This window comes from Lissotriton helveticus, chromosome 4_1 (genome assembly GCF_964261635.1).
Source record: "Lissotriton helveticus chromosome 4_1, aLisHel1.1, whole genome shotgun sequence".
Taxonomy (NCBI): Eukaryota; Metazoa; Chordata; class Amphibia; order Caudata; family Salamandridae; genus Lissotriton; species Lissotriton helveticus.
Window position 1 is genome coordinate 143016534 of NC_136063.1, and position 18697 is coordinate 143035230.

The following is an 18697-nucleotide window of genomic DNA, read 5'->3' on the forward strand; positions in this document are numbered from 1 at the left end:
CGGCCTGCCACTCCAGCTAATCCGGGCTGGAGCGGTGCCCGCGGCCGCCGGTGCCCACCGCATCACTTCCAAGAGCCGTCCCGCCAAAGTGCGAGCAGATGCAGGAACAAAGGACCGGCTCTGGGGGGCACTGGAGTGGAAAATGCCCCCAGACATGCAGTGCGGCTCCCCCAATTAACCTCCCAGCCTTGCTATGGTAGCAGGGAGGTGCGGGGTTAACCCTGCAGTGTCCGCACACGTCATCCCCCAACCCCGGGCTCTGGCTGGAACGCTATCATTGGGAATTCATCCTTTTCGCAATATCGTCCATAGGAATCGAGCACAAGGAGTGACCGGGGCTTGGCTTGGGGCCTCATGTCTGTGGGGTCGCTGCCAGATTCGCTCGAGGCAAACCCTATACTGTATACTGAAGCGCTTCGCACACACTGATTGATAAAATGCCATTTATCGGGGCATTTCTTCTCCCCGCGGGGTGGCTGTCGAAGACTGTTGCATCCTTGCCTCATTGCAGCTCTCTACCCCTCTGTCTAACAGACTGTGGGTGGTAGAGTCTAAAGCGGGTTTCTCATTGGTTTGAGTAAGTCCTGGCAGTTGTGGAATGTTCAATCACAAACCTAAATGCAGAATGACACAACTGAACATCAAAGGTACACCAACACAGATGCACTGTCAGCTCTGCACTCCAGGCTGGGCCGGTTTTTGGTATGGTCCGGCTTTTGGCATGGGCGAGCTGGGCGCTGGCCCAGGGCGCCAATCATCAGAGAGGCGCTTGGAGCTGCCTGCATTTAAGTCCTACAGACAGCAGCGTCCCTCGTACTTGACTCGAATGGTTCAGACTAATCTACTTTTAATCTTTTTGCACCCGATTATCCCCCTTCCTTCCCCTCCGTCTCCTTTTCACACCTCTGCCCACACACACCACCTCCGGCCATTCACAGCCACAACACTGTGCTACTAGTGTGATCGAGCTACGCTGTGAGTGATTCAGAATATTTGGGGGGGGGAGGGGGTTGCCCGGTGGTTTGTGCTCAGAGGCCTTCCACTGCTTTAGTGTGTGTGACTGACCTGGGAACACAAAATGAACCTCCGCCTGCTTCATTTTATTCACCAACTCCTGCGAGGGCGCCACATTTCTTCCCGCCCAGGGCGCTGTCCGAGCAAGGGCCGGCTCTGACTCCAGGACCAGGGGAGTCAATCCCCACCGAGCGGGATCTCTGACAGGTGCTGTACTGCCTTTTAGTACTGGTTGGAAGTCCAAAATTTGGTTCATTTGTTCAATGTGCGTTGCAGAGGGTTAGTAAAGACTATTTGTATACCTGACCCTCTCCAACGCTAGTTTAGGTCAGCAGCCAATGAAGTAGCATCGTTTGGCGCCTTGATACGTTTCAAACGTTTAGCATTCATTCATTAGATAACTTTATTTCGGTCGTAGACCATAAAAGTGCAAGTAAAATACATACACAAACGCACAATCAATAAAACAATAAATAAATAACAGGTCAGTATTAAAATGGAGTAAACTAGATGGTTATCAAGACTTAAAAAGTAAAAATTCGTAATTAAACATAGTTGAACATGAGAATTTATCCAAAACTTTTCCTTCTACGCCACATGCCAAATAGAAAGCGAGATACAGCAAAAACGATGGGGGGGTGAGTATCATACGTTAAAACCCTACATGCCTGACTACAATATCTGAACCCTAGATTCCTGCATAGCGGAATCAGCCAGCATTTCCTTATAACTTCATACGCAGGGCAAAAAACATTACATGGCAAACATCTTCACACTTATAGTTACATGCCGGGCAGGCAATATTTTTCGATTTTGCCCATTTGCAAGTAAATGCCCTGAGTGGTAGACTGCCGTGCCTTAACTGGATGTAGAGCTTCCTCGCAAGGGGTGGATAGATTACATTTAAAAAATCCTCCGCTCGCAATTCAGATTTCACCAGGAGGAACTCTGCTGAAAGTCTTCCTAGGGAACCTGAACTCTGTAAGGCTAATGAGTACTGCTGCCTCAGCTGACTTTTGAGTTCCAATTTGGATATCCCCGGGCAACACACCTCCGGGGTCTCCCAGAGCTCAGGCAAACCAATCCAGATACTAAGAGACTTGATGTGGTGCAGCCACGGAATGTTCTTGCCTTTTAGAAGAGCCCAAACCTCTATAAATTCCTCTCTGTATGGAGCTAGTTCAGGCACAGACCAAAGTCTCTTCCAATAGAGCAAGGGCCGTGCTAATACTAATTCTTCTATAGATTTCAGCCCCAGGTCAAGTCGTAGAGGAATGAGTGGTGTACTAGGTGGCAACCCCAAAACGCTCCTCATAAAGCCCTGCTCCACCCTCAGGAGATTAGATATATTTTTGGTTCTGCACCGTACGTTGAGGCCATTCTTGCTTGTAATCGGTATATTTCAATGACCGGGACTACCGGCTTAAAATCCGAACTTCTGTGGACTTTGCTAATGCCCCCCATTACTTGGGATAACCTAAGGGCTGATTTGGAAATCTGGGAACCCCAGTCACAATTTTCCGTCAACGTTTAGCATGCATTACAGGCAGGACCACTGGAATATGCGGCAAGGGAGGGCCAAATTATGCGGCAGGGTTGAGGAAATTATACGGCAAGAAAAAACAAAGTATGTGGCGTAATGGGGCAATTTTGTGATAGTATTAGTTAATTATTGTGTCATTCTTATACTTGTTAACACTGTCTGTGCATTGGTTACACCTCATTACTACTTGTTTCACACCCAAATATAGCAATGAGCAACAGAAAGGTGACCAGTCAAACTTTGCAAAAGACCTTCTACTTCGCGCAAACACGTTGCTGCATTTTTAGTAACTTTGATCCGTATGAGCATGAAGCAATTTTCTTTGCTTAAAAACTCCAGATTATCCAACAAATGAAGGATTATGTAGCAAATGCGTCAAATCAATAATTATGTAAAAAAACGCCACGGACGGACAATTGCATAATTCCAGTGGCTCTGGTTACAGGTCATTGTCATATCCGTGTAATTTTTAGGTCCGGCCTAGATTTAGCTTTAGCTGTCACACCAGACTTATGTTTTCAGAAAAATCTATAATTTACTTGGGTATATGGGCTTTCAGTCAGTGGTCTTCTTTATTGGTAAATTCAGCTGTCATTTAACATTTTACTTCCACCAAATGTATAATAGAGCATGGGCAATAGGTCTTCCCATTTTAGCCATTGGATCTTCTCACTGAGTGACAGCATTTTGCTTCTGTACATGAACTTCCGTGGCAGGGTTTGTGACCTAATGTTTGTTTTCATTTGTTTTACTGTTTTTGTTTACTAAGTCCTGACACTTACCAGCTTTTCTCTACAGATCGCTTCCCTTTGTGACCTAAATAACCAGCGGCAGGTATTGTTTCCTCCCAAACCTTCCGTTATGCCCCAATGGGATTTTAATTTGGTTTTGAGCTGTTTGAAGTGTTTGAGCCCATGCATAGCTGCCTTTTAAGACTTCTGACCATCAAGACTGTCCTATTGGTGGCCATCAGATGGGCCAGGAGGGTCAGCGAGGTTTTGTCTCTTTTTGTTTACCCTCCATACATTAGCTTTGTCCCAGACAAACTTGTTCTCCTCACCACTGTCTCTTTTCTGCTGAAAGTGGTAACAGCTTTTCATGTAGACCAAAGCACCACGCTGCTGACTTTGTTTGCTCTGCCTCCCCCCTCTAAGGAGGTAGAGAGACTCCACCGCTTGGACCTAAAAAGAGCATTATCATTCTATATTGACCGCACTAAAAAACACTGGGTGGACAATCAGCTCTTCGTTTGGTTCCCTTGAGAGAAGTAGGGGACAGTAGTACAGAAAGAGACAACCTTCAGATGGATTGCATGATGCAAAAAGATCCACAACACATTAACCAAGAAGCAACCCAGAGGGCTTGTGGGATCATTCCACCAGAGCCAAACTGAGACTGCTGCGTTAACTTGTGGCGTTCTTGTCCTCAAAATTCGCCAGGCTGTCATGTGGGTACAGTTGCACGCATTTACCAAACACTACTTCCTCAATACCAGGTCCATGCTGACAGGCACTTGGCCTGTTCAGACTTTCAGGACTTTACGGTCTGATCCAGTTCGCAGACCCACCTCCGGGGAGGTATTGCTTTGATATCTATTCTAAGGTAAGGAATCTGTGACTGGAAGTCTCTATCAAATACCACAAATTACTTACCTTTGGTAACTCCTTATCCGTTAGAGATTCTACCTAGCCACAGATTTCTTAGCGACTCTTCCATCCTCACCATTCTGTGAACCAGTTCATCTACCTTAAAATGCCCCTGTGGGCCCTTAGTATCTGCACACTGGTCAATCAGTCTTCTGATGTGGCTCTGTGTTTCTAATGCGGAAATAGTCACATAAAGAAACAGATGTCAGCACACTGGAGTGGTGTCTATAAATGCACTGTAAACATCACATCCGGTGCAGACAATGCAGTCGACATTGATGTGGAGCTGATTACTGCCACCTACCGGGGTGCAAAGATATTGCTCAATATTTTCTGGCCCCAGTCTGACGCCTGGGGATTATTCTATGGTAAGGAACCTCCTACTAGATAATCTCAACCAGATAAGGTGTTACAGAAGGTAAGTACCGTGTTCATTATGCATCTCCCCGCTGGAGCCACTGCGTTTTATTGCCCGCCATCATTGGACGACATCCCTCTTTAGCTATGGACCCCTTCTATCCCTGCTGATCTCTCCAGCGGATATCATCCCCCCCGAGCTACTGACCGTCCCAGCCCTACAGCTATCCATCGCAGTCGATACCATTCATCCCTGCCACGGGATACCAACTCTCCCTCATCAGTGACACCTTCTAGTCCTGCTGATATACCTCCCCCTGGATATCACCCCTCCTTTGCCAGTGACGCTTTCCAGCCATACTATTGTACTTCGACAGGATATAATTCATCTCTCTCCAGTGACCCTGTCCCGCCCTACTGCTGGCCTTTGCCTGGATACCATTTCTCTGGATACCATACATACTGTCACACACTGGGCCTCCAACACCCCACAAACCCAAAGTCGCAGTGGTTGGATTACTAACCTGATGGTGCAAGGAGTTAGAAATCCAATTGAATTGCGACCTGAAGACAACCTACTGGGCAGTACTGTGTAGGAAGCGTTTTGTAGTCCTGATCAGTTCCACTAGATGAGTTCAGGGACCAAGTCAAACTTCAAACCTTCCTTTGTGAATTAATTAGACACACAGACGATATACTTTAGAATGTTTATTTGTAAAATCCATGTCTAGGTCTTAGAATATGAACTGTAACCTCACAGAATGTGATAACAAATGTAGCAGTGCATGACATGGCCAGCGAAACAATATGAACATCCCTAACCTGATTAGCAAGTTCCTAGCATCCTAACACCCTATAGATACTTCTAAACACTATGCTAACTGTTATCAGAAGCAATACATTGAAAGCCTGTAAATCGAGTTTCTTAGGATGGATCGCAAAACATACCTTCTCTGTGCAAAAAGCCAAAAGAAAACCCCATCTGTTTAGCTATTCTCCATCACAGCCAGGGGCGTAAAACAGGAACCCGCAGCACCTGCGGTGCGGGGGGCCCCAAAGCACAGCACTCTGGCGGGAGAGCTCCTGATTGAGCCCGGAGGTGGCCCCTCCACGCACTTTGCAGGGAGGCCCCCTCAAGTTTAGTTACGCCAGTGATCACAGCTTTTGCCCGGTAATGATAAGCAGTGTATAGCTGAATGCCACTTCTCTACACCGCACCTGGAGCTGCCTCTGACCAAGCCGCCATGACCTCTGACGTGATACTCCTAGCACAAGCTCACTCCAGCTTATGGTCAGATGCCTGGGTTTTATAGCACTGATTACCAATTTTATTTTATATTAAAGTAAACGGTACTTGCAGACACTACAACATCAACAAGTGTACCCAAATATGGCGATAAATGTGTCGCATCGATTCACTTGTAGATTATATGCTCCTATAGCTAAAAACAATAAACCCATGTCCGCTTCTACTGTAAGCGTCCATGATGTTATGGCAGAATCCAGAACAAAAACAATAAGATATGTCAGCCTAGTTAGGAAACCAACATGATACTAACATTCCTGCGCATGTCTAAAACTTCACACTTTCTAATAAAAGAGACAAAATGATCTATGAGCAGACACATAATGAAGAGAGAAGAAGCATCATCGGGACTTGTCCCAGTGTTGACGACACTTCCACCTCGGTGACTTCGATTAGCCACGCTGCAGTACATCCTCTGGATACCACACTTCCCTCCCTAGTGACCCCTTCAAGCTCTGCTGTATGGATACCTTCCCCCCTTGTCAGTTGACCCCCCCCACCCTCTTGCTATCCCTCCCACTGGATATCATCCTGACCATGCAAGGGACTCCTCAAGCTCTGCTGCTGTCTAACCCACTGAATGCCACTCCTCCCTCGCCATCCCGCTCGATGACATCCACCCCTCCTGCTGCATACCCTCTCTTCCTCATCAGTGACCCCATGCACCCTGCTGCTGGATATCCTCCATCCCTCCCTCAGGCAGCAGTGACCCCTTCCATCCTTGCTGCTATCCCACCCAACTTGATAACATCCCTGCCTCGCCATTCACCCATTCCAGCCACGCTTTTATCCCTCCTGCTGGACATCAACCGTCCATGACCACTTCCAGCCATGCTGCTATCCCCTCCTTCTGGATGCCCCCCCTTTCCTCTCAGTGACCTTGCAGCCATGCTGCTGTACCGTAACTGGATACCATCCCTTCCTCACCAATGACCCCTTCCAGCTCTCCCACTTTCCTCCCCCCTCAGTGCCATCTCACCCTCACCAGTGACCCTTTCCAGACCTCCTGCTGGATATCATCCCTTCCTTGCCAGTGACCCCCAACGGTCCCATTGGATACCACCCCATTAGATACCATCCCTCCACGACCACTTCCAGCCATGCTTGTGTACCATTTTTCCTTTGCCCGTGAGCCCTTCCCCCATCTTACCACCTGGATACCAACCTTTCCTCATCAGTAACCCTCTTCCAGACTTGCTGCATTCAGTTGCCTCTGCAAACAGCATTCTCTATATGAGCTCCTCCAAGCCTACAACCTTACCATATCTCCAATAATAAATGGCAGCCTTTACCCAGACGTTCTTCCTGCCCTTCTGTTTCTTGCCCAGCCACAGACCATTTCCACCTTTGCAGATGCTACTTCTTTCTGCATGTCTCTGCAGAGACACCCTTCTAGCGTGCTTCAATTTCTTTTCCTCTTGAATAACACTCTAGCACCTGATGTAAACTGCTTCTGTTTCGAGTGCGGTATTCCATCCCAGTTGAAGTCAATTGAATGTGGAATTAAACCTGTAGTTGCCAATTGCATGAAGGTTAATGTGTAACTGTGCTCTTTTCATTTTAAGGTACAGTTCTAGTTTCTTCCTTGATGATGTACCTGTGAGGTACGGGACCTGGCCATCACTTGAAATACAAAGCTTTAGGGAGGACTTCCACAAGGGTGCCATGTGTTTCCTACACATGCTATCCTGTTCTTCTTTGGAGACATAGATAACCTTTCTGTACCACCACCAAGAGAGCCCTTGCTCGACCCTGCGTGAGAGTGTTAGCGCCATAATGCACCCTCCTGTCTCACTAAGTGCTTGCAAGATTTAATTAGAGGGGCAACACACAGAACTAGAGACCTTTGATCCCATGCAGTGAAGGGTTCCAGATTTGCTGATCCGCTTCTGAAGCTTTGGATGCCCCCAGACCCTCATTCTACATCACTGAAGGGCGAGAGCCTCATGTAGCCTTGGTGTGAAGATGAGGGAGCAGGTGGCAAGCAAGTTTGCATTTGGCTCAATGGATATTTTATAATTTGATTAACAAAAATTACTGTAAAACTGAATGAGTGAGCTGTTTGAGAGAGCATAGGTGACCTGCTGTGAGGTGTCTGTTCATTTCATTAAATACGCCCAACAGGAATGTTCCAAAGTATAACTGAATGTAAACACTCGCTGCTTTGGAAGATCAGGGAACTGCTACACTGGGACATTGGGTGATAATCCGGAGCTCACATGTTTTAGTCAAGTTTGTAAGTCAAAATGACCACAATTATGTGCTATTTGGTCAACAAACATGTCTTGGAGGACTACAGACATTGAGAAAAGCCCAGAGACTCCACCACACTAGTCACATCGTCCCATGAAGTTAGACGAATGACCTTAAGATGCCTAAACATACTGGATGTTCGAGAAGAGGGCTCGGGTTAATGTACGGGATAACTAAGCTCTCTGTAAGCCAACATACACAGCACACATCCTTAGGTCCTGATGCAGCAAACACCTGGATCCTAAGAGCAGTGGAGGGTTTGATATGAACAATTTGTATTGTAGCAGAAGCATCTTGAGGCTTATTTGTGGAACAGTATGTGATGGATGGCATCAGAGAGTAAAACGTTTTAATAGGAGCAGTACTAAGCTCAGTCTAAATGTGCTGCCTCCATATTTGCATTGGGGAGGGAGCTATACTCTGCTCTTCCGACAGAGCTCACAGAGTTTTTTGTCCATTCCATGCTCCACCAGGAGCGCAGAGTGCCGGAAAAACTCTGCCAACCGCCACATGGTGAAGTTTTTTTCTTGCGTACAGCTCGCCGACATTAAGTTGGTGAGCACGAGTGAGAAAATTGAGTGTTAGATCACCTCCTGGTGAGATTTCTCAACGCAGGCTGTCATGGCAGGCTGCTACTGCTCACGTTGAGAAAGCTGCCGCTTGAATAGAAAATCTACTCAAGCAACAGAAAGAAGCAGCGCCCTCTGGTGCACCACATGGTACCGTTCGCGCTGATTTTACACGGTGGGACAAGCTACTGGCACTAAAAATCCGCACGAGCAGCATCACGTAACTGAACTTCACCTCTCGCAAAATTCCACGGAATCTCATTACGTTTTTAGGTAACTCTGCAGAGTTCCACCCACATGAAGGGAAAGTGATTAACGTAGAAGCAAATAATTGTTGGTCTAATGTCGAAGAAAGGTTTAGGAACCAGGTTTCAAGATCTAAGGACAACAACTTGGCTGACAGACCACTCTGAAATTATATCCCTTACCTCGGAGGTTAAACAATCTTTCTCCGAAGGCATGAAGGCGGTTTCCCAATGGATGTCATCAAACTTTCTCCAGTGTAATGTGGGAAAGACAGAAGTCATGTTGTTTGGAGAGGCTAAGCTACAATGGGCCCCAGATTGGTGGCCATCTGATCTTGGCCCAGTTCCTGAGCCAAAACAGGTGGTGAAGAATCTGGGGGTCCTTGTGGATCATGAGCTATCCCTGAAACAACATGGAAATAGCTTAGTGGGATCATGTTTCCACGTGATAGGTCTTCTCGGCAAGGTATTTCCACTACTTCCCGTCTCCACTCGAAAGACTCTGGTACAGGCCCTGGTGCTTAGTCGATTAGACTATTGCAATGGTCTGCTGCCAGCTGCTAAAGAAGAAGTATTGGACAAACTTCAAGTGGTCCAAAACACTGCTGCGAGATTGGTCCTTAATGCCCCCCCCCCCAGGTCCCCTTCTAAACCTCTTTTTGAAAAGCTACACTGGTTGACAGTTCGTCAGAGAGTAAAATTCAAATCCTGTTGTATAGTCCACAAGAGTGTGCATGGACTTGGCCCCTCCTATCTAGCAGAGAAATTTGTCTCATATGTTCCTGCCCGTACCCTTAGATCGAGCGATCAGCTTCTCCTACAAGTCCCTAGGATAAGAAGGGTAAGACAGGGTGGCAAAGCTCTTTCAGTGGTCGGGCCTGTGCTATGGAACACGCTTCCACTCTTGTTGAGGCAATGTTCGGATCATCTGACGTTCAGGAAAAAGTTGAAAACCTTCTTGTTTAAAATGTGACAGGGTCTTTTTATTCTTCCATCACACTCGCACTCTCCCTTTTCATGACTGTTTTTTTCTCCCACTATATGCTATTGTTGCTTTTGGGCGCAGAGATACTCCTTCGGGAGTGGATTCAAGCGCGATACAAACTCGCAAATAAATAAATAAATACATAAATATCTAAGGTGTAGCAGACAAAGAGAAGTTTACTCAGTTTATGTAGTAAAATACGTGCAAGGACACTTTTTTCATGCGTTTCCTATTTGTTTGCGTCCATACTTTGGTGTTGCGGCAATTGTGAAGCGGATCAGAAATCAAGATCAGTTTCACTCTGCTTAAGTTGAGACGGTGGTTGCAGGTGAGTCCCACAGGCACTCCTTTTTGGAGATCGTGACTTATTTTTCATCTTCATACTTTTATCTAGAACAAGAGAGAGAATGGCAGAAGAGGGAGAAAGAAAGGGAAGAAAAAGGTTACAAATCTGTGAAAAAGGGAGAAAACCAGTATGAAAAAGACCTGCAAGATATAGGGGCAGGCAGTATAATGTAGTGGATGCGAGAGGCCTCAGCGGAATCAAGACAGAACAGAGCTCCATTAGGCAGCATCATGGTCTTCTGCGTATAACTTTTTTTTATTTATCACAAATGTTTATTGATTTTAATCATGAGCATCATTTAACATGTACTATATATCATGTACATAAACAGCTTATAAATGTACAAATAGATTGAGTACAGTTTTAACATACGGAGAGCTACATTATTCCTGAGTATAGAGAGAATGATTGTTACAAACAGTATCTTAAAATCGTATTTATAGTTACAACATCCTCAAATGTTCGCTGACTTTGCTTATATGACCATGTGATTATTAGAACATTCTGAACAAACTCCCCCCACCCACATGAGTTACCCAACTGGGCCACAATAGTTGGTTCTGTGTACACGTGAATCCAGAGCACAAAATTCTGTTCTTGAGAATTATTGTCCCCACTGAGCACACTACAATGTAATGCATGGGAGTATTATAGGATGCACCAGGCTCCATCCAAGCCCCTTCTGTATAAATGGCACAGTTCCCCTTGCCAGTTGTCCATGTACATACAAATACAATTGGCATGGCATGATTAATTGTCTGAAAGTGCTGCATGTATATTGGTTATATTTCTATTTTGATTGTCCCATTCTCGGCCTTTGAAGGTATCCATTAGTATATCCCAGGACATAGCGATGGGTATCTTTCTGAGCCTTCGCTTTTCTTCACTCCGAATCACCCCACTTTCAGCCCAGCCCCAGGGTTTCACTTGTTCCCTCCAGTTAGCGAGGTTAGTTAGTTGGTCTTGCTGCTTTCCACCATCTGGTTATCAGTCCTTTTGCAATTATAAGTTTGAAATCTGCGAAGTGCGCCTGTACCTTATATCCCATGGGGTGGAGGTGAAGCCCCAGCAGGCAGCTCTATGCTGTGTTCCATGTTTGGCCACCTACCGCCTCTTTCAGTATCTTCGCTATTAGTGTCCGCTTCTGCGTATAACATTAGTGTGGAGTCTTAGAAAGTTCAGGGGAAATCCTGTGCTGAGCAGTAAAGAACCCCCCTGTGCACTTTACCCATCACTGTTGCAGAGGTAGCAGGAGAGATGCAAGGAGGACAATGACTGGCTGTCTCTATATTTCTAACTTCACCAAATGTCATTATTTTTAGAGCATTGAGCATATAGACTGCCATCTTGGTTTCAGTCCAGGATACTGGGACTCAGTGTCACATTGCTAGGGACATGAGCACAAGGTGCCCATAAAAGCCTTTATTGACTACAATATCGAGGGTTTCACTTGCAGATCTCTTTAGGACTTGGCTTGTCACTTGCTGAATGTCTTCATTTTTTCGATTAGTCAACTATTTGGCATTGCTGCTAGACTTCATTATCCATGTTGAGGTTGACAAATATGCTCATATCTGATGTTTAAGGTTGAGTCTCCGTTCATGTGGCTTCCCACATTCTGTACTCCACATTCATCTTGGTCTTTTCTTCTTTCTGCCCCTTCCTTTCAGTAACTGACCCTTTAGTTTGGTTAGTGGTGTTTAGAAAAGGTGCACTTTGCACTGTGCAACACACTGCTCTGTTAATTGACTTTTGATGCCAAAGAGAAGCGGGAGGGTGCATTACTGAAAGCCGCTCTACTCCTCCATACCGCCTTGCCATTTTTATGTTTGTTCACGTTTTCTTTTGGGTTTTTCCACTCTGTGTTAACACAAATCACTCCTGGTTTATTTTAGGTTGGGAATGTGAGAAGCTGATGTTTGCACGTGGTCCCTGCCGTTCTTTTGTGTAGAGCTTTCTTCCCTGGCCTTAGTCTGCTCTGCATGCTACCATTTCTGGTTCGCCATGGGTAACTCCATCAGCAGACCCAGCTGCCTGGGGGACAAGAGCCGGAAGTCTGAGGAGTTCCTGAAGGACTGCTACCGCAAGAAGGACCTGATCATTGACTCTGGGATCCAAATTGGGAAAAACAATTCAGAACCAAAGAATGTGCCACCCGATAAGTCGCCAAACCCAGTGGTGATCGAAAATGGGTGGAACACGACCCCCGGATCTGTAAAAAGCCAACAACCCTGCCCCCTTCCCAAACAGAACAATACTGAGCTGGAGCTCCAGAACGGGGCTGTGAACTGCGGCACCGTCAAGCTAAAGCCTGACCCCGCAATTGCCATATTGACCCCAAAAAGAAGCTCCCTCCACAGGCATTCTGGGAGCTCTTGGTCTTGGAAGCCCTTTGCCACTAGGGAGGTGACCGAGGTGACGGAGGTTACTGAAACTGTTGTTACAGAAATCGTGGAAGTGACCGAATACCCATCCGGGGACAAGGGAGGCGAGCCCATCGTCACTCGGACTGTGAAGGTGCTGACGGAGTGTGCCGGGGAGCTCTCAGAGGTTAATATATTCTCTATGTACAAACCCTAGTGTGTTGAGGGGTGGTGGCTTGAGTCCTTCTGGTTGTAGTGTGAGATGGTGCTCGATTGGGATGGTGGTAATGCAGGAAGTTGTCAGTGGTTTTCGAAGGGAGGGAAGTGATGGCGGTATGGCCCAATTTATAGGGATATCGTCTTATCTGAACATTGTCATGTTGAAGCTGGAGATACAACATCCATTGTAAGTGATAATGATAATAGCACCTTTCACAGTTTTGTTTTAGTAGCAGCCTTCTATGTGCCTGAGGTTGCTAATTTGAAAACCAAAGAGAACTTGAGAGTGGTATGTGTCTATTTTTGACAACCAGTTTAACAGGCTCTACGCATGATTCCGTTTGATGCTCTGATATCCAAGAGGCAGACGTATGCATTATACAGGTCAAGGTTCTATCGGCTTGTACCTTGAGGTTGAATTGTAGGTGCTCATTTTAAAGATTACTACTGAACAATGCACTCCCAGAATCTTGGTGCAAGAGTCTTCTACAGCAATGCATAGAGCTTTAATATATCTCATCTACTGTTAACTAGCAAGAAATCCCCAGACAGAAAGGTAACAGATTGCTGCAAACGTTTGGCTCATCAGAGGCATGTGGAATTAGTTTTCCCTTTGATCCTAGTCATGGTTCAAGACACCGAGGTAAGATGCTCGAGGTGCTGTTTTCAGTAGACTAGAAGACGTGTACTTTGTGATTCGCATTGCCCATACATGCACCACCGTATGGTGGGTTTTGTGAATATCTGGGCTGCACAAAACCAGTAGGCAGCTTCAGCATCACAACTATTCTCTAACATAGCAGAGATCCGCTCAGACAGTCAAAGGCTAGGAGTAGCAGGAACTTCATTCACTACAGAAGAGAGGTTCTGTAACTCGCCTAGACCAGGGTGCTTCCCAGGTCCAGCGTTTAAACCTTAAATATCTGGGGTTCCCTAATATGCTATCTTTTGTAATGATATCTAATGAAAGACTTTGCATCTCTTGTCTTCTACAGATCCAGAAAAGCAGAGAGCAGCAGACAGAAGAGTATTGTCTGGACCAATGGAACCACTTCAACAAGAAGGTGAATACTCAAACCACTTTAAATGATAATGTCTGGAATGCTCTTTGAAAGGCGCGTAGAGTAGCCCGCACTTGGCAGGTACTCAGAGTGGTCCAATGTTGGCAGGTGGAAGGTGTACACAGTGGCCCACTATTAACAGGCGGGAGGCATGCAGACTGGCACACTGTTGGCAGGCGCACAGAATGACAGACACGTGGGAAGGTTATAAATGGATTCACTCATGAGGAGCGCAGAATGGCACACTCCGGGGTGGGACAGGGAACGGCATGTACGGTTGAGATGCATTGAATGACGCTTTTAGGAGTGAGGCACAGATTAACATGTATGAAAGAAGGACATAGAATGGCCCTCATGGATAAGGAGCTCACACCTTGAAGCTTCCAGAGAGCTGGAAAAAGCCTGGTGAGCATTGATTTTCTCAATCATTCACTTGAGAAAGAAATCCTCAACTTAGGGTTCGAGGACAGAAACACGTGCCCATAACAGCACTGGTCGACAAAGGCTTATACATGATAGCAGTAGGGGCACCATGCACATGCCTTTGTTTTAAAGTGGAGAGTGCACCTTGAAATAGCAGCAACCACATGGACTGGTGGGACACGGGAATAATGATGGAACATATGAAGAGAAAACTATGGCCATGCTGATGGACTTTAACAGCAGGTGTTATGGAGTTGGCTTGGAACAGGCAGAAACAATGTGTTTTACCAAGGTTCTCCAGCATTGGATCTTTCCTAGATTCACATGCTTGAATCGTTCCTTGTCGTCAGGCTGGGAATCTCCAGTGCATTTAAAGTTACAATAAACAGTGTTAAAATGGCTATGGGCCCAACAAATGTTTTAGTGGTACATCTACCTCGCTTGAAACCATTAAAGCTTCTTCCAATGAGTGTAAGTGCTAAGCTCTCTTCTTCCAATACAGGATACCGCAGCTCGGATATCCACCACACTTTTGTGTATGAGGGAGTCTATGATTGGAGCTCTACTCTTTACTATCTCAAACTTTACTTATTCTGGATTGTTATTTCTAGTTCATCTTCTTTGGACTTCAGCTAGCCCTAGCTTCAGCTCATGCCAACCGTAAGCTGTTTCAAGGCTTTTTATATTTCAGCTGGCCAGGAAATCTCACCAGCTCTTACCGTGGCAGAGACAGAGAAGTGATCAGACTGTGGAGAAAAGATGTAGGCAGATGATGACATAGTCAGTGATTGTTTTCTCTTTATATGTCCCGCAGTCCATCTCACTGTGACAGCTGCTAGACATTTCTTTCCAAATCCTTTAACCCCTCCCATGCTGGTGACAGAACCCCTCCGTCATCAGCCGCGGTCGCACTGTGCTGATGATGGAGCTGTTCCGTCACTGCCCGCCCGGCACGCCTGCACGGCGCGGATTCCGCGCCTGTGCTGAGCGTTCCATTGAGCGGGCGGGGCCGTGACGGAACCGCTCCGTCATGAGCACAGCGCAACCGCGGCTGGTGACGGAGCGGTTCCGTCACCAGCATGCGCCCGCCGCGCGGCCGCCCCGCCCCCTTAGCACTGCGGCGGAATAGCCGCTGCAGTGAAGGGGTTAAAGGACAGGAAGAGAAGGCTGGCCTACTCTTCACAAGAAGAAGAAAATGCCTCCCTTCCAAAGGGGATTCCTACTCCTCTGGGGATGATTCTGTGTAATGTGATCCTCCACGCCCTTCAATGAAGGCAGCCTAAAAACTCAATCACGTGGGTTTCCCTCAACTAGAGGTAAGAACTGACGTGCCTGCACCCACCTCTAGTAAGGGAATAACCAGGTCTTCATAGAGAAGACCTTGAAAAGGCATACGATCACCCTGCACACAAAAGGACCTGAAAATCCAACTCCACTGACACATTTTTTTGGGGGGTGTATTATATAGCACGAACTAGACCTGAAGGTATCGGACTGCTTCACATGAGCATCAGTTGCGTTACAGACAGACACATTCATTTTTGTTAGGCACAGGTAGATTAAGTATTTGCCCAGGATCATAGGATGTTGAGCGTCCCTGCAGAGACTCGAACCTGGTTCCCCAGCTTTGAGGGCGACCGCTGTAGCCGTTAGGCCACACCCTGTCAATACTCCCATGTAGGCCGACCCCAACGAGGACCACACTGTTGACAAGGAAGAAACCGACATTGTTGATGTCGTCCAGTTGCATGCATTGTTAGAAAGCTGGGAAGTTAAACCTTCCAGTGTTATTAGGCGAATAGCCTACTTTAAAGGGTAAGATGATTAAATCTGCCCATACCAATGATCCTATTTAGAAGGCAAAGGTTAAAACTCATGATTGCACCTGTCACAGTTTCGGCAACAGGAAAATACGTACCTGGCACCTAATGTTTTACCAGTGTGCTTAACCAGCGACATGAAACTGGACTCGAGCGTAAACAGGACCACCGCAATTATGCATTTTTTTTATGGCTGTTAACTTTTCTGCATAAGTCTGGACTTTCCTCGTTTGCTAAATAATCCATTATCTGCTGCAGAGTTTACCTCAAAATAGTTTTTAGCTTAAAACAGGTCAACATTTACTAAAAATGCAGTGAAACATGTTGCAAAATAGTGGAGGGCCCTTGGAAAAGGTTGACTGGTCACCTTTCCATTGCTTATTGCTGTATTCGGGTGTTAAGTTGGTACTATTGAGGTGAAATCTTTACACAGACAGAGTTGATGTGCAAAAATGTCAAAATAATGGAGTTATCCTGTAATACAATAATAAAGCATGCTGCATAACGTTGCAAGGTTTGCCTTTTCATGCAGCATAATTAAGTTAACCCTGCCACATAATTTGATCTTCCCCTGCCGCATAATTCCTATAACAGAAGCTGTGCACGGGCCTTCAAAGTACCCTATCAGTCCTAGCTACTCGACCCTGGACTGGGGTGCCAGGCATATTGATTACTTGGGCTGGGTCCGCTCCATGGTGGCAACATCCCTAAAAGCCGAAAATGCATTGGCCATCTTCAACCAATAGGTGCGCGGGATGTGGCAGTTCTGACATTACTCCTTGAACAAGAATCTTTTGTGGTCATGAAACCTAATCGGCGTCATCACGAATTATTTGTTACTAATAATTCAAACTAATTTCTTTTAATCTATTTGAGATACTACCATAAACATGTAAAGCATTAAAGAAAGATGACATGAACTTTCAATTGAATTTTGTAGCTCAAAAGAAATTCTAAGAAATATCATGCACCATTTCAACACAAATTTTAAAATAACTTTTTCCTCACAAGATAAAAATGTAACAACAACATAAACAACAAAGATACATAGATATGCCCCATTTCAAACGTTTAACAGAACCAACAAGCCTCAAGTAACTGAACCAATTTTGTGGGCTCACTTTTAAAGCATTTACACCAGGAGTTTGACCATAACACTTTGCTTTTTGCCTTAACAGGACGCACCCAATGAAAAAGTCTTTCGAAGTCAACAAAATGGTTCCCTGAATGCCAAAATATTTTTTGTAAAAAGGACTCCCCGGTGATTGAATGATTGTCGACGCGTTTCAAACCTTGATGAATTTGAGGGTTCTCGTCAGGACATCGAACTGTGTGACACTGTAACAACAATGAATGGGGAGAGCCAATATAGTCATTTTATCCAATTCTTAGCACCCTTCTGAATTGGGCTTTATGGCTATACTCAGCCTGCCTACTTACTTGTTTTCTACTTGTTTTATATTTTTTGTAAGCTGTCACAGCTGGCTAAGTTCTTGGAAGTGAAGTGGGAGGTGCTTGTAGGTAGTTGTACATGTAAACCTATTAATTTAGGAAGAGTAATATGGGTGGGACTTGTAATGAGTGAAAAACAGATGGATTTTCATGTTTTTAAAAAATATTCTTTATTTCACCCACTTATTAAAAGCAGCAACAGCTTTTATTGTAACCTTGGCAATCCAAATTGAAACCGAGCCAACTGCGGTTGGATTCCTTATTCCGCGACCGGGGCTGTGCCTGTAGAAGAAATATGAGTGGCATGAGTCCATTCAAATGAGAAAAAACAAGGACCCCCTGAAGAATGGATAGTTTAATTCCTAGGACAGGGACTGAAATGGTAGTGACAAAAACTCTTAGGCAATATCAATAAAGCAAACAATATACACAGTATCTATGACATTAAGAAGACCAAGGAAGACGGAAAAAATATATTCAAAGTTGTTACCGTTTTAATGATTTCTTCTCATATTATCTAAACACATGATATTTATACAAAACATATAAAAAAATGAAATACAATATGTAACACATCACATGTAATCAATATGTATAAATAAAGGGTTAAAAAGTGGCAATATCTTTATTAACTAGACGCGCGTTTCGGCTTATACAACGCCTTCTTCAGGAAAGCCACACAATTATAGATCCTCTTTCAATGTGATTAGTTCCTAGTGATTAAAACCTGCAACTCCATAGTTGGTGGATGTTCTTGGTTCTAATAAATGGCTGATAAAAATGCAGTGCACCGAGTGTGCAATGATGTCTTATTAATTTTAAAATCAACGGTTTCACGAAAAGGTCAAATGTCTGGTTATCAAACAAGCCTCGTGTAGGTGTATTTGAAAATCGACCTGGTCCTGCTAAATGTTAAAATCAGTAATTTGATATTCTGGAAAGCCTCTTGCGGTAGATGAGATTCAATGAAGAAACTGGAACAAGCGCCAGATATGCGATAATGTTCCAAATATGTAGCTCAAAAGGCATAGACAGTAAAGGACTTATTTGATAAAAGGAGGCTTCAGGTAGGACCAGGCTGAGGATGGCTGCCGG

General features: G+C 45.3%; 1 protein-coding gene across 1 annotated transcript in view; it reads left to right on the forward strand.

Moving 5' to 3' along the window:
* The first annotated feature begins 12176 nt into the window (after positions 1–12176).
* LOC144828429 (microtubule-actin cross-linking factor 1, isoforms 6/7-like) overlaps positions 12177–18697 on the forward strand; it is a 300733-nt gene continuing 294212 nt past the window's right edge. Inside the window, exons 1-2 of the mRNA XM_078686575.1 lie at positions 12177–12814; positions 13842–13910. Coding sequence (XP_078542701.1) covers positions 12269–12814; positions 13842–13910 — 615 coding nt within the window. The 5' untranslated portion in view covers positions 12177–12268. The remainder of the gene's footprint in view (positions 12815–13841; positions 13911–18697) is intronic.